Source organism: Rutilus rutilus (assembly GCF_951802725.1).
Source record: "Rutilus rutilus genome assembly, chromosome: 1".
NCBI lineage: Eukaryota > Metazoa > Chordata > Actinopteri > Cypriniformes > Leuciscidae > Rutilus > Rutilus rutilus.
In genome coordinates this window covers 42,284,636-42,300,615 of record NC_140209.1, presented here as the reverse complement: position 1 = coordinate 42,300,615, position 15,980 = coordinate 42,284,636, and the positions used below count along the sequence as shown (strand labels likewise).

The 15,980-nt window shown below is 39.6% G+C and overlaps 2 protein-coding genes across 7 annotated transcripts; both read left to right on the top strand.

Moving 5' to 3' along the window:
• Window positions 1-229: 229 nt before the first annotated feature.
• Window positions 230-1,760, top strand: LOC311304659 (insulin). Its single transcript, XM_084431826.1, has 2 exons — window positions 230-493; window positions 1,417-1,760. Exons 1-2 carry the CDS (start codon window positions 316-318, stop codon window positions 1,581-1,583), a joined length of 345 nt encoding a protein of 114 aa, XP_084287952.1. The 5' UTR covers window positions 230-315; the 3' UTR covers window positions 1,584-1,760.
• Window positions 1,761-6,170: 4,410 nt separating this feature from the next.
• On the top strand, window positions 6,171-15,980 carry scaf1 (SR-related CTD-associated factor 1). Of its 6 annotated transcripts, none has more exons than XM_084414585.1 (11): window positions 6,171-6,358; window positions 6,917-6,970; window positions 7,137-7,259; window positions 7,409-7,485; window positions 9,362-9,462; window positions 9,552-11,879; window positions 11,976-13,232; window positions 13,338-13,420; window positions 13,968-14,267; window positions 14,669-14,797; window positions 14,882-15,980. In XM_084414585.1, exons 1-11 carry the CDS (start codon window positions 6,353-6,355, stop codon window positions 15,038-15,040), a joined length of 4,617 nt encoding a protein of 1,538 aa, XP_084270711.1. In that variant the 5' UTR covers window positions 6,171-6,352; the 3' UTR covers window positions 15,041-15,980. The 6 variants fall into 6 exon arrangements, with proteins under 6 accessions (XP_084270711.1, XP_084270709.1, XP_084270710.1 ...); XM_084414588.1 differs by having other exon boundaries at window positions 6,181-6,358; window positions 7,121-7,259; XM_084414583.1 differs by having other exon boundaries at window positions 9,552-13,232.

Below are 15,980 nucleotides of genomic sequence, written 5' to 3'. Positions count from 1 at the left end.
AATAGGTGTAATTAAACAAAGTGGGTGTCAGAAAGAGAAAGGCTGGGATGACTGGGGTAAGCTGATGGGGTAATTATTTGGACTGATTGAAGGCGATTAATTGAGGCTAGTTGTTCAGATACAGCTCACTGATGGACCCTCGTAAACATTAGAACAGAGAGAGGACAAAAACGGAGAGATAGAAAAAAAATAACACCAGTACTGGTGGGCTGGGGAAACACATTCATTCTTGACAAGACACAATCAACCTGGCCAGACAGAAAGAGTTTATTTTTTATTTAGTTTCGTTATCTGTTAAGTTCCCTCAGAAGGAGAATGCACAGATCTGGATGGCTCCTGTTGTCGTTGTGTGCCGGCTCTCTGGTGACCCACAGTGGTGCGCTCGGGAATCGCAAGCTGTGCGGGATTCAGCTCGTGGAAGCGCTGCTGCTGGTCTGTGGTGAAAAGGGTCTCTTCTACCAACCTGGCAGGCGCGTCAGAGAACACCATTTCCGTATGTTTTGCTACACGTGCATTTCTGTGTACATACATTTACAATTGTGCATTTAGCAGTTTTTTTTAGATGTGCGTGTGATCAATTTAACCAGTCAACTTTACAGTAAGATATTATCTATCTATCTATCTATCTATCTATCTATCTATCTATCTATCTATCTATCTATCTATCTATCTATCTATCTATCTATTAATTCTGGTGTGTTACAATAAGATAACCCAATCCGTGTAAAGTTCCATGAAAGTTCTGGTAAAAAAAAAAACGACATTCAATGTCACAAAATGTTATTTTATTTAAAATTTGGGGTGACTGCAATTGTGTTAAAAGGACTATAATTATAGTAGAGAAGAAAACAAGCAAATGTTTAAAAAAAATCTTCTGTGGAACACCAAAGAAAAAAAATATTGGTAAATGTTTTGGAAAGTTTTAGTGCACATTGACTTCCATTGTATAAAAAACCTGATACATTTCTCAAAATATCTTCTTTATGTTCCACAGAAAGAAAAAAAAAGAGTCAAATATAGGTTTGGAATGACAAGACGGTGAGTAAATTATGACATAATGTTCATTTTTGAGTAAACTATCCCCTTAAGTCGCAAATAGCCTACAGTTTGAAATTAATAGGATAAAATTGTGATATATATAGGCTATTAATAAATCATTTGAATACCCTTGTAAAGAGCCTTTCAGGTGTAAGATTTTTGTGACATATCCAATTATGAATCCCTTATAACCATAATAGTACTTATTGGAAATGCATTCAGGTCACACTTTCTGTCTATATGTGTTGTGTAGAACATATAAAGCTATTTTATTAATTTAGTTAATAAATTTTTTTTTTTTTTTTATACTAGTATGTATGCTATGCCTGTCTGTGTAGACTGCTTTTGAATCCTTTAACACTGTCTGTCTTCCAACAGGCATCATGTTGAGGAACAGCGCCCCCTTCCAGCGGCAGACTGCAGTGGCTGCTCAGAGTGGAGAGAGAGGCACTGCCAGAAGCAGTGTTGCTAAGAGAGGCATTGTAGAGCAGTGCTGCCATTTCTACTGTGACTATTATGACCTAGAGAATTACTGTAACATATAGAGAATCTGATGCATGTACACTTCACCTAAGTAATGACAGGAACTTTTCCTTATTTGAGTACTGTCTGTCTGCAGGTTTGGGATATGGTTGGCCTATATGGATGATGGTGTACAGCAGTTAATAAAGGATCACTGGAAATGTTGCACAATGGCCTTGTTTTCAATTAAAAAGTTTGCAAATATTAAAAATCTAAAAGTTTTTGTTGTTGGCTCAAATAGCACAATACTGAACAATACAAATTATTCAGGCAGTTAATTAGGCTACATTAAAATATTAATTATTGTATTATTGTATAGCTCAAACAGTAAACACATGGCAAGGGTCATGGGTTTGATTCCCAGGAATTGCATGAACTGTTAAAAATGTAATGTAATTTGCTGTGGATATGTGTAGCCTAAGTATTATTGAAAAGTCTGGCCCTGGGACAATGATAAAACAATACAATTCGTTAGTCTATGTTAAAAGGTTTTTGAACAGTATAAAAAATGCATATAGGCTACGTTTCCAAGATAATTTTAATGTGAACTTTTGGAACTTTCCAAAAAGTCTTTGCCATTTTAATAAATGTTAACAATTAGTCTGTTGTCCGAAACATCTAGCCTAGGCTAAATTTCCCAACCATTTAAAGACCCATTTTAAATAAGTAATATAATTATAATATATTGTATGTACTTACTAAACATCAGATTCAAACAATCACCCTAGGCTCTTTGCAACAATGGACGCAGGCAGGCAATGGACTAGCCCTACATGCAGGGATGGGCAGTATTTCAGATACATGCATTTAAAATACGTATTTGAAATACAAAATATTATTTTGCATTTTGTATTTTAAAGCCATTGGAAAAAGTCTAATGTAATTTGTATTTAAATACATATTCATTTTCCTTTATCAGGGTATTGATTTTGTGCATCAACTAGTTCAGACATTCACTGGCTCAGCATTGGATCAGCGATTTTTTTTGGAATAAGCTGAGAATGTCATGATCAATTCTACTTGTTGATTAAAGTTAAAATAGTGCATTATTCACTTCAGTTAACATGAAAGAATAAAAGAGCACAGACAAGTGGGAAAATAGCGTTAGCCAATCAGTCTTGGCCGGATGTTGATTTTTATCAACTAGCTTGTCAAATGTGTTTAAAGCATCACTGCATGTTAGGGCTGGGTGATATGACACTATCATAGTGATGATATAAAGTGTGAATTGATGGAACTTTTTCTAAATCGTTTACATAGATAGGCCTAATTGTGGGGTAAGCAAATTTATCCGTGCAGCTTTTAGTGGGCAGGAATTATTGTAACGTTGGAGTGGAAAAACAAACACTGATGAATGATACACCACAAACATCTTCAGCTTTTACTTGTACATAAAAAATAATAATAAAAAAGGGGTAAATAGTGTCAAATGAATCTAAATGTTTACACTTTCTAATTTTTTTTTTTAATAAACTTATAGAAACAAATAAACTTTACATAAAATAAACATAAAATTACTTAAAAAGCATTGGACTACCTGCAACAACAAAACAAAATAAAAAAAAGAGTTTGAAATTCAGTTTATTCTGTATCAAAACTGATATTGAGAATTGTGAAACCATGATATTGTTACTGTGAAGTAAAATTGAGATTTTGGTCATATCGCCCATCCATATTCTTTGCTAGATAGCAGAAAAGGTTCCCACAGTTTTACATACAGTATGAATTTTTTATTAGTGTTCACCACAAGTAATAGACTACATTGTAACCAGAAATAAGTACATAAATGGCTGCTATTTTGCACAAGTTTATTTGTAATTGCCAGAAAGAAAGAAAGAAAGAATGACAGAGAGGGCAGAGATGAGGTTAGGAATGAAAAAGTCAGTAGGCCTATAGATTCTTCATTCACTGTGACCTATATAATACCTGCACTGGATGGCCAATTTCACATGTATTTTGTGTATTTTCAAAATTCAAAATACTGTATTTGTATTTAAATAAATAAAAAAATCACACAGTATTTTGTATTTGTATACACACATTTTTCCACACATTATTTTGTATTTGTATTTTACAGTTTTTCTCAGTCGCTTTGGTGCATTTCTCACATCACTATTTGCATTTGCACAACAGTTAATGCAGTTCTCAAAACAATTAGTACAAACTGCAAAACCTAGTTGATAACCTGCAAAAGCGTGTCACTTGCTCAAAATGGATAGCTCATTCCTCAAAAGCAAGTATTCATGTCAATGAAAGTGTCAGTGTCATCAAGATGAAAAGTCCTGACACCATTGTTTATGAACAAGATAGTCAAATGGCTTTGTCATGTTTTCATTATGACAGTTTACTCTGTAAATGTTTTCCAGTGCAAAAAAAGTCAGATCTTGGTGACACTACCTGAACATGCTCAAGACAGCACTATATACTATTTGCACAGCCATTTGAAAAATACAGTAAAGTTACACATTACTGTATTTAGTGAGGTAACTGAGTACAAGACACTGAATATGTATGTTTCACATTTTTACTGCATATGCTCTTTGCAATTCTAATTTGTTCACAGCACTGTGCAAAAGAGAAAATACACCCTTATTTACAACAAACATAAACTCCCTTTAGGTAGAGCTGTGCACAACTGTAAACAATATTGCAGTACATATTGGAACTAGGGTTGCCAACTCTCTGAAATGAAAATAAGGAACGGGGGACACGCCCCCGTGACACGCCCCCGGACACGCCCCCCAAGGAATAATTTTAAAAAAAAATAACTCCTGAAATGATGACTTCTGGTGAATATTGTGGAAACTAATTGATATATTTAGATAAATATATTTAATACATTGTAGCATATTATAATACAACTTATAGGCCTATAGAATAGCAAAGTAGGCCTAATCAATATACAAGACTGAACCACATAAGTTAGATGTGAAATATAAAGCCTATCATGATCATTTTGCCAACAATGAACCATGGATTTGTTTAGTTTATAATACATTTTATTTTTAACTTAAACAAATACAACATCTAACATTCAAAACTTCTGTAGCCTTGTGCAAACTTATTCAATAGAATTAGACTTCTAGAATGTTCTTTCCAGTGCAAAAAAAAATATTTTTAATTTAATTAGACAACATTTTAAGGAGGTGTAGTGCAAATATATTTATATAATTATACTTCCATTATAGTTAACTTTCTTTCCAGTGCAAAACAATAATATAAAAACATAAATAAAAAAAGCTAATAAAGAAAATCTAAAATATTGCACTCAAATACTGCATTCAAGCAATACAACACCTGTATGTATGCACATGGAAAATCTCACAGAAATAAATAAACCTCCAGACTAAGCACATTGTGCAGCTATTTTTTCCATGTGTACTTTTTTGATTTCTTTACAATGTTAGGCTAAACTTGTAATATCTCTTTTAATATAATCACTTTCTTATGAACTAATTTGAGTCTTAAAATTACATAGCCTACCATATCAGCTGGAGACATCTGACGGACAAGGAACCGTGACATCGCTCGGCCGTGTATTCATTGTCCCTCACGCATTCCAGCCACGGGTAGTCATTTTCCCATTCAATTCTATATGTTTGTGCTCTTTTCTTTTTCGCCGGCTGCTCGAAGGAAGTCATTTTTACATTTCCCGCTGTTGTCACTTGTCGTCATCGTTGCTACGATACGTGACTCACAATGACTGAAACGACCAATTAAAAGGGCATTCTCTGATGACGTTCCAAGATGTTAAAAACGCTTCGCTGATCATAGACAATCCGGGGGAGAAATTAGTAGCCTATCTACCGCACCGTCGGGGTTTTTTTTCACTGCACTGAATTGATTCTCAAAAATACGGAACAAAGTGCGTTCCGTATCAGTTCAATACGGAACAAGACTTTTATGTGTCAAATACGGAACGATTCCGTATTATACGGAACGGTTGGCAACCCTAATTGGAACTGAATATACAACATACATAGTAGCCTACTGTAATCATTCATGCACATCCAGACGTTCCTCATCAGTGAAAGCTGAGATTCACCTGAGAGAAATTGTTCAATTTAGGAGACATTTTTTAGGAGACAAAAATGTGTCAAATTTGCTTGACAGATTTTGACAACTAGTTCAACATTTTTGTATGTAATGAGTCAAGCAATGAAATGAGGACTATTAGTTTTATATGGAATGACTATTCAGCATTCACAAGTATAGTTAATTTTGACTGACATGACATAAGCAAATGATAATGTTATAAAACAGCAGAGTTGTATGAAAGCAATTGATGCATGTCCAAAAGCATTTGCAATTTGTTGGAAGGAATGAGAAACTGCTACTATGATGTGCACAAATGACTAAATGTTGTGGAGGTTGAACTAACTGTTTTGCAAATGTAAATAGTGATGTGAGAAATGCACCAAAGCGACTGAGAAAAACTGTAAGTAGGCCTACATTTCTACAAAGACCTACAAATTATTTTCTAGATTGTCTATGGTCTAGAATATATCGCTTTCATCACAGAGACATTGTTTAATCGCCTTCGATTTGCGTCATCGCCACATACAGAAGTAATAGCCTTTGATGAAAAACATCATTTCCCATAAGCCCATGCCGGCAGTTTCGCAGAAGGGGAAGCAAAATGGCGGAATCGGATGGGATGGGCCTCTTATTGTGTTTCTAAAAGAAAAATGTTTCGTGCCTCTATATGTCGTTTTAAAGTTAACAACAACACTGTGGGTGGTTTCAGAGTGTTTTTAGCTTTGGGATTCACCAGCGGGCTCATCTCTGCACTATGAAGGTAAACGGCTCTTATAGCTTGTCTAACTTAGCCAGCCAGCTAACCCCTGTAGACGACAAATTGTAGGCAATTAATTATTGCAGCTAATGTGAGAAGGTTGCTTAAAATGAAGTCATGATAAGAGAGTCAGCTAGTAATACTTAATGTATCCAACATGAGTATTGGCGGTTTTCTCATGACAGTTAATAAGTGAGGACATAGGTAACGTTAGGCAAGCACTGCAGTAGAGCACACGTACTAGATAGCATCGTCTGTAGCATCATTTGAAATCAGTTTCATCCACTGTTCACGATCAGTGCTGTCACTGGGTCAAGAATTGAAGCCGCAGTGTTGAGTGTCAATACAGATCATGCTTTCTCATCAGTTTACTCGAGTGATCAAGTTCCCCTGAGTGGTCTTCTAGTCAAAGACAGATTAAATGCTGAAGTAGTTTTAGAACATCCCGCAGGTATGATTGTCATAACGCGTACAGCTTTATGATTGCTCAGAGCTGAGGTTTCAGATCTAGGTTATTTATAACAATAGTGTTGTGTGATGTGTGTTGTCTGCTATGCGTAGATAGAAACAGATGGACAGGCTGAAACGGATGAAGTAGAAGTTGTGCCAGGCAAGGTAAGTGTCACATGGGCAATATGAAACTGTCCTTGTTGGTGCAGGTGCAGGTGCAGGTTGGCCAGTCACCGTGATCATATACTGTAGACGATGAGATGAAGATGTAGCATGCACAGCTCTCTCTCTGCTGAATACACTGAATGTCTTCAGTCTCGTGTACTTGTAGTCAGAGACTGAACAATGTCCCGATGAAGAGGAGGAAGTGGAGTCTAAAGCAGACAGAAGGACAGTTGGCTTAAGATGTTTCCAGGGAAACAGTGAGACCTCGGAGGATGAGCCTAGTGAACTGGTAAAGTAAAATCATTTACTCTATTTGCATAATTGTTAGTTATTAGGTTCTGTCTTGTTACATGCTTTGTCTGTCTGTAATTTACCCAGTTTGAAACCGGTGACCTGAGTTGACCTTTTAACCGTTTAATTTGTGTTACACTCTTGTAGGGGGCTGCTGTTGTTTCTTCCTGTGAGCCTGTATTTCTTGTGCCTCAGATCAGCTCACAACCTCAGTACCTAGACTGGTAAGTGCCTAATTAAGCACACAAAATTCAAAATTTAGAGAGATTTGGAGCCAAATTACAGGGGGGTAAAATGACTTTAGAAAGACGGCAGCAACATTATTTTACATAGAGATCGGTATCTTATTGATATCAATGATGACGATACAATTGGTATGTATCTTCTTTCCCTCCATCAAAATAATTGCATAAAACATAACTCTCTGAGTAAACAAAATCCACTGAAAATGGTTAAGTTGAGGCACATTAACTTGCTCTCAAACATGTATTTATAAGATTCTATATTTGAATCAGTTTTACGGGTATTTGGAAGATGGGATTTTGTTCATTTTAACAGCTTCTGAAGCTACCAAGAGTTCAAATAACGTAACTACATTTTACCACATTGACATCACTATATCTATGGGATTGAACCATATAGGGACTTAAAAAAATGAAGATTCCAACAGAAAAGTTTCAGAAGAATAAGAATCAGAAATGACTTAAGATATCTTTAACAATTCTTGAATTAAAGACATGTAAACTTCGGGAAAATATGGTCACTCAGAGAGGTGTGTTGTATTCAACTGTTTTAATAGAGGGAAACATGTTACAGTTCTAGTTTCAGTGTTAAGGGCCGTACACACCGGGACGAATATCGGCGCGCGTTATTCGCCAGCGTTTTTCAACGCGTTTTTTGTGTTCACACCCAAACGATTTTCGCTGAGGATGAGCCGAGTGAACATGCAAATTCATTCCCTGACATTAGATGGCGCTTAATGTAAAACAGAAATACTCCGCTGTCGCGTTTGTCATATAGTTCTTTATGTTCTGACACCAACGAGACCAGCAGCTATACATTCATCTTGCCTTGCATCTTCCTCGTCTTATTTCTTCTCAGCAGTGTAGACGCTGCTTGGCGTATATCTTCTTCGCCGTTACGTATGTGTGCTCGGCAAGACCGTTTGTGTTTGAGCGCCCCCAAGTTGTGTTTTACTGTAACTTCAGAAGCTCCAGACACGTGAGCAAAAGCGCCAATCTCATTGGTCAGATAGTTTTTGACGCGGCGCGTCAAACCAAAAAAACGAACCCGAGGCGTTTTTTTAAAAATGACGCTTTTACGCGTGGCGTTTTTCGCGTCGGTGTGCACACTCACATTGGCGCCCTTTGTTTAGTCACGAGGCGTTAAACGTCGGCGAATATCGCGCGCGAAATTCGTCCCGGTGTGAACAGGCCTTTACTTGTTCTGCAACCGCCTTTGAAAAAATCTCAAGAAATGGTATACCCAAACTAAAACAATGAAAACAGTTCATGAACCCTTTGCACTAAAAGCACAAGTATGGTCTCATTTGAAAGCAGACACTTTATTGTGAAGTGTCTTGTGAATACACTTTATTAAACTTACTTTATTGTAAGTTCAAAATTAATTATTGTCATAAAATGAAATGTATGTTAAATAGCTTCAAAGTTTTGTAAAGTTATTCATATGTTTAAGAAATATCTTTACGAAAATAAAATTGAAGTTGGCATTGTTTTAATCTAGAAATGCACTGCAGCAAAAGCCACATGTCTGACTATGTTTCAAATCTGAAGATAAGTCTAAAACTCTGAATGTTTTTCAAGATCATGTCATATGACTTTATTTTGAGAAGACTCAAACATATAACCCCTGTTTCAAAAATTTATGCAAATTGCAAAAAAAATTAAACGTATAAAAATGTTACTTGTTCTAAATTTGTCGTAATCGTAATGTTTTAAAAATATGTACTTTGCTTTGACACTTAACATTAACACTTATTTGTTGGGGCCTGTTTTGTATTTAACAATGTGATTAAAAAACTATGAATCTTCTTGTATGAAGGAAATTATAATATAATAGTTTTGTTTTCTTCTCCTTTAGTGACTTTGATGTGGAGCTAACCGCAGAGGTGAACATAGAGGATGGCGCATCTCTTGCTTTGTTGACATCTGTTACCCCAAACCTTGGTTACCAGAAACCAGGTAGGTTCAGGTCCATACTTTGTTTATGATCATGTAAATAGTAATGTGTGATCAAAGTTACTAATTTCTTTCTTTTCTGTCTTCTATAGGATCTTTCTTAAAAGGACATTTTCTCTTTCCAGCATCTTTAAGGAAAAAGAGAGTCTCTATAGACAGTTCTTTGCCTTCAGGCTCTTTTCGTGGATTCTGCTCAAGTGTAATTCAAGCCTCGGGACAGATGCAACTGCCCTGTTCCCTCAAAAACTCTGAGAGGGTCATAGAGATGGCCAAAAGCCCTCTGCCCTCATCACCCTCCAACTCACCATCATCTCCTTCATCTGCTCCCTCTTCCCCCTCCTCCTCCCCCTCATCGTCATCTCCTGGTGGAATGAGTACAAACTACCGTGAGGATGAAGACAGAGGCCATGCTGGAGCCAGCAGAGCCAGCAAAGGAACTGGAGACTTTGTGTCATCCACTTCGTCCTCTTTGATGCCATCATCAATGGCTATGCCACCTTCTTCTTCTAATCCTTCACTCCATGCATCTTCATCATTCACACATCCATACAATGATGGACAGAGGGAGAGTTTAGAAAATGACATATATGATCCCTTTCACCCAACAGAGGGTGAGGGGGAGAGAGACCGGGCGTCCACTGATGATGATGAGGAGGAAGAAGTTGATAAGTATGACCCTTTTGAACCGACAGGTTCTCCCGCCTCTGAAACAGAGGAGGAGAAAAGATGTGTAGATGAGGGGAATGAGGGAGTAAGCAGCATTAATAGCGAAGGGAATGTGTCAAAAGCTGAAAGGGCATTAGAAATGGGAGCGCCTGCTGGCACAGAGGGGGGGCCTCCAGATTCAACAGAAATTGATGCTCTGTCTTCGATGTTTAATAATGTACCTTTAGAGCCTAACAGCAAGAGATCCATCAAAGACAGAATGAGGGAACATGGAAAAAATCAAAGAGAACGGGGTACAGACTCTGAGCACTCTGAGATAGAAGAAGGAGAGATAGTTGGGGCCAGTGAAAGAGGAAGAGAACGAGTGATTGAGAGAAGGAGAGAGGTGTTACTTCCATCCTCAAGCAGTCCCTCTTACCTTCAAGGGGGTGTCCCAAAACCAGAGAGGATCTTACGGGTCTTAGAAGGTGATGGGTTTGTGTCTGTCCGTGCTGATGAAGAATGGGAGAGGGAACCAGTGGCTTCTGTGGGTGTTGGAGATCTGAGACGAAAACTGACGAGTAGGCGAAAAGAAAGATTCAGATCATGCCCTTCTTCTGCATCCATATCACCTCCACCTGCCCCTGTTTTGCCTTTGCCTTCTCCTTCCTTTCCCAATTCTCCACCTCTATCCACTGATAAAGGGAGGAGTCGCAAATCCTCCAAGAGTTCAAAGGACAGGGATAGACGCAAGCGGAAAGAGGGAAGAGGAGAAAAGGAAAAGAGGAAAAAAAGGAAAGAGGGAAAGGAGGTAGGTGAAGGGAAAGGAGAAAGCAAAGAGATGGACCATGAAAAAAGAAGTGAAAAAGAGAACAAAGGCAAGGATAGGGAGAGAGGGAGAAGTAGCCGAAGCGGAAGTCGCAAGAGGAAAAAGAGACGCAGGAGCACTCCAGAACATTCTTCCCGCTCTCACTCCCAGAATGCCTCCCGACAATCACACAGTCGCAGATCTTGGTCCAGCCCCTCGGAGGACCGCCACAAAGATAGAGACCGAGAAAAAGAAAGAGAGAGGGAGCGAGAAAGGAACCATGAAAGAGACAGGGAAAGGGACCGGTGGCGAGACGACAGGGATAGAGAACGAGACAGAGACTCCAGAAGAAGAGATGGACGAAGGAGATATAGGGATGAGGATAACAGGAGGTCAAGCAGCAGAGAGAGAGGCAGTACAAAGAGGGACAGAGAGAAAGAAATGATTGGAGATCGAGACAGGGACAGGAGAAGAGATAGCAGGCCTGTTGTACCCCCATCAATTCAGGATCTCAATGGCTCTGATCTTTTCGCGATCAAACGTACCATCACTGTTACCACCACTACAACGACCACCACAGTACCAAGTTCACCACTCTCTAGCCAACGGCGCTCCCACAGCCGATCTGAGAGCTCTGACAAACATCATAAGAGGAAGAAGAAACGAAGGAGACGATCAGATGATGAGGAGAGAAAGGACGAGGAGCACAGGAGCCGGTCCCGACCCACCTCCCTAACGCCGCCTCGTTATCATGGATATGAATCAGACCATCTCTCTGAGCGTCCTGAGGTAGACATGCTCTCTTTGGATGGGGAAGCACTGGATTCAGACTACCCTTCACTAGAGGACTCGCCACTACTTCCTCCTCCTCCTGAGCCCCCTCTACCCAGTCCCAAAATTAAATCCGGAGCACCCAAAGCGAGCCGACATCATTTGAAGAAGAAATCCAGACCTGGCAAGACAGTTGGTCAGTCTGAATCCACCTCCTCCTCTTCTCATAGACTAAAAGCCAAAAGTAAAAACCTTTTGTCATCTCTCTCTCCACCTCTTTCTGCATCCTCAGGCAACACCACCTCCCTTCAGCCCACAGCATTCTCATCCACTACTAAACGAGGACGGAAAACCGGTAAGGAAAAAGTAGGGAAGAAGGATGCCGGGCGTTCTGGCAGGGCCAAAAAGCTCAGTGGCAGTAGCAGAAAGGGTAAGCTCCAGTCTAAAGTGTCTGTTTTGGTTCGTGAGGGTGTTAGCAGCACCACTGGGAACTCTGGGAAGTTGGGCCTCGACCTTCTTGGACCTTCTGGTGTTGTAAGTGGAGCTTCAGGGCCCTCAGTTGTTGGTGGGTCTATTGCGGTGGTGTTCCGCCGGGACAATGAGAGCCGGTCACCATTTCTTAAGCCCTGCTCAGAGACACTGGCTCTTCCAGGTAGAGGCAAAGACGCAAGCAAAACTGGGAAGCAACGCAACATCCTTGGGCCTCCGTCGTCAACAAATTCGAGTGGACTGAAGTCGAAGAAAGCCAAGCCAAGCTCTGCTACATCCACATCCTCATCTGCCTCTTCCCCTACTTCTTCATTGGCAGCAAAACGTAGGAGGAGGCCTGGAAAAAAGCTCAGAGAGAAAGAGCTAACTGTGGATGGAAGTGATTCTAAAGGAGCTAACAGTAATTGTAGCACGGTTGGTGGCGGTTGGGCAGGGGTATCAACAGAAATGCAGCCGTTGGTTGGGGTTGGATCCAAGCCATCTAGTCCTCCTTCAGCTCTTCCTGGTCCCACTCCCTCATCCTCTTCATCGTCCTCCACTTCCTCGTCAGCGAGTATCCTTCCTCCATCCTCCTCACCACCGCACACATCCCCGTTATCTTTGCCTCCGTCTCGAGATACTAGAGAGTCATCCCCGGACTCTCAAACTGTTGATAGTAGCTGCAAGACACCAGAGCCTTCATTCCTTTTGGAGGAAGGCCCTGGTCAGTCCAAAGCCTCTTCTCTCACACCTTCAAAGTCCCCTGCCAGCCCTCCCAATCTGCTATCATCACAGATCAGGGGCGATACCATATCCCAGTCCACTTCCAGTGTTAAACCTCTCCTACCAGATGATCCGAAGGCATCACCACCATGCTCCACTTCGGCAGCTTCGGTGTCTGCCTCCATCTCTCATTCCAATGCTCCTCTGGCAAATGACCCTTCTTCCTCCTCCTCCTCTTCAGTGTCCTCATCTTCAGTAAACAAGCCACCACCACCTCCGCCCCCACCCCCATCAGCTCCGCCTTTACCCTGGAGTCTACAAACTGGAGTGGACTGCACTGCTGGAGGTGTTTTAGCATGTGAGTGTTAAATGCATGATTTTTAAGTAATTCCCTGTTGACATGCATTTTTAATTTTTAGTGTGATTAGAAGTCATAATTTCCTACTGTTAAATTCCTCTTCAGTGACAGCTCTCCTCTTCAAAATGGAGGAGGCCAATATAGCCAACAGAGCCAAAGCACAAGAGTTCATCCAGGCCACAAGTCAGGTAAATCTATGATATTCTAAAAGGGCGCTCACACTACAGTTTTCTTTCCATTAACTTCCATTCTAACAAATTCGGGAGACTGGAAACACAAACTCATGCGAATAAGTTTTGCATTTCAGATTTCAAGTTTGGTGAAGTCTGATGTGCAAATTTGTACCATGAGAAGGCGTGTGACAAAATTTGATACATCACAGAGTGACCTCATAGCTGAATTAAAAGAAAGCAAACTTTAAAACTTGCAGGATTGCAGTGTTGCATAAAAGTGGAGTAGATTGTACATTTTTACATGGATTTATAATTACTTGTATGTTTTTTTAAAAAGGCTTCATAGAGCGTGACATCCATTGCAGTGTCTGAAGAAATGTTGCATGCTCAAAGATTATATATGTTGTTATGTGGGTTATGGTTTCCTTCTCAATGTACAATGTTCTACCAAATTCCTTAAGTCTAGTTAATTGATAGTTTCAGTCACTATTGATTGTGAAGTTCAATTAATTACCTAACTTTAACTTGATAGTGTATTCAAATTGTATTTTTCTTTACACAGATTCTCTCTCAGGCCAATCAGAGCCAGACACAGCCACACCCTCCTTCATCATCCTCATCTATATCATCACAAGTTCCTCCACCTCCGTCACATGCTCCACCCCCAGGACCCAATTCTGCACAGTTTATTCTCCACAGCTCTGTTCCATTGGTTGGCTGTACCAAAACGCCACCTTCACACTTGCACCCTGGAGTCTCAATGGGAGGAGGCTGTGCTCAGACTCCGCCGCCTCCATTGCCAGCGGGAATAACAGGGGGCAGTGATATGGGCTGGGACAATGAAAGCAAAGACCCTGACAAGGTATCAATGCTTTCTGTATGTTTATATATTTCCTATAATTAGGGCTGCACAATTAATTCAAGAAAAAATTGTAGTATGCCTTTGTGGGATTATTTAATCTCAGAAGTAAATAAATGTAACAGTTTGAGTGAATGTAAAGATAAGGTTTTATTAATTTAAAGACAATAGATATTGTTTGATAATTTGTCATTTTCTTGCTTCCTGTCTCAGCGATTTAATGTACTTTGGTTTTCTTTCCCTGGAAATCAGAGCAGCAATATGAGAAGTTAAATATTTGTCATGCTGCAATTCAAATTGCAATCACAATATTTTAAGTAATTGCAGTATGGGCAGTATTATCCCATCTATAACAACCCCTATAACAATTTAATTCTAATTCTAAATCACTTACCTTTGCTTAGTATCTGAAGAAGCTGCACACCCAGGAGAGGGCAGTAGAGGAAGTCAAATTGGCCATCAAGCCATACTACCAGCGCAAAGACATCAATAAAGACGAATACAAGGATATCTTAAGGAAAGCTGTGCACAAGGTAAATATAGCTTCAAGATAATAGCTTCTAATAAATATCTAGAAAGAGTGTATCAGTATGACTAAATCTGTCTTTACCTCACAGATTTGTCACAGCCGAACAGGTGAGATCAACCCAGTTAAAGTGAATAACCTGGTCAAGCTTTATGTCCAGAGGTACAAGTATTTTAGAAAGCACGGCCGCAAGATGGACGAGGAGGAAAAAGAGGACAGGGAGTCTGCCTCAATGCATTCCTCAACATGATTGGACAGAGACTGTTTATATCTCTCCATCTGGTCGAATAAGTTTGCAAAATCTCCTCCCCTGCACGTGTTTGAGCCCACCATGGCTATTGAGTGAAAGTCGTTTGTTATATTGTTCTGTTCTCCCCCTATGTGTTGCCATCTTGTAAACCTGAGTACTCCACCCTCCTTCCCGTCTTCTCTTTCTTGTCTTGCTATAAATATGTATGAATATAGAAATGTGGTAAGATATAAAGTATACTTAAAGCGTTCTAAAGCATACACTCGGGAGAGACAAAGATGGCGCTAACACTCTCTTACACATAATGTTCAACCTGTACATACTTTAAGTACACTACATCGGTGTTCTTTCTTCCTCTCCCCCTTTCTGAGAAGAGTGCACATTTTAAAGTCAGCTAGCCTACACATTTATTACTATTGAGGTTCTGAGTGCGATAGAATGAATGACAGAACTGAGAAAAGAATGTTATCTTTACCCCTTCGAATTTTCTTTTATTGCTAGGATTGCGAGTGCAGCCTGTTTTTTCCCCACTGTGTCAAAGAGCATTCTTTTGTTTAGGTGCTACTTAAGACAAATGACACTCATTCAAGTTTTGAGATAGCTCTGGAGTGGAGGGTATGTACCATCGGTTCCATCTCTCATAGAATAGTGAATGTGCATATGGATCATGGAACAGAATGATGTTTGATAATGTTTGTTGACAACTGAAATTTAAATGTATCCTGACAAAACTTCACTTAGCTAGAGAATTTATTTTCCCCAGTCAAAGTTTCACATAATATAATTGAGTTGGCAGAAGACAGCGGTTGGAAGAGGTACCTACAGTGTGTAAATGAATGGTTGAGATAAATGCATGTGTTTTGGATTTTATTTGTACTGAAGAAACCTGTAGTGATTTTGAAGGTCACTTGAGCGATAAACTTGTGCCCTTACTTCCAAA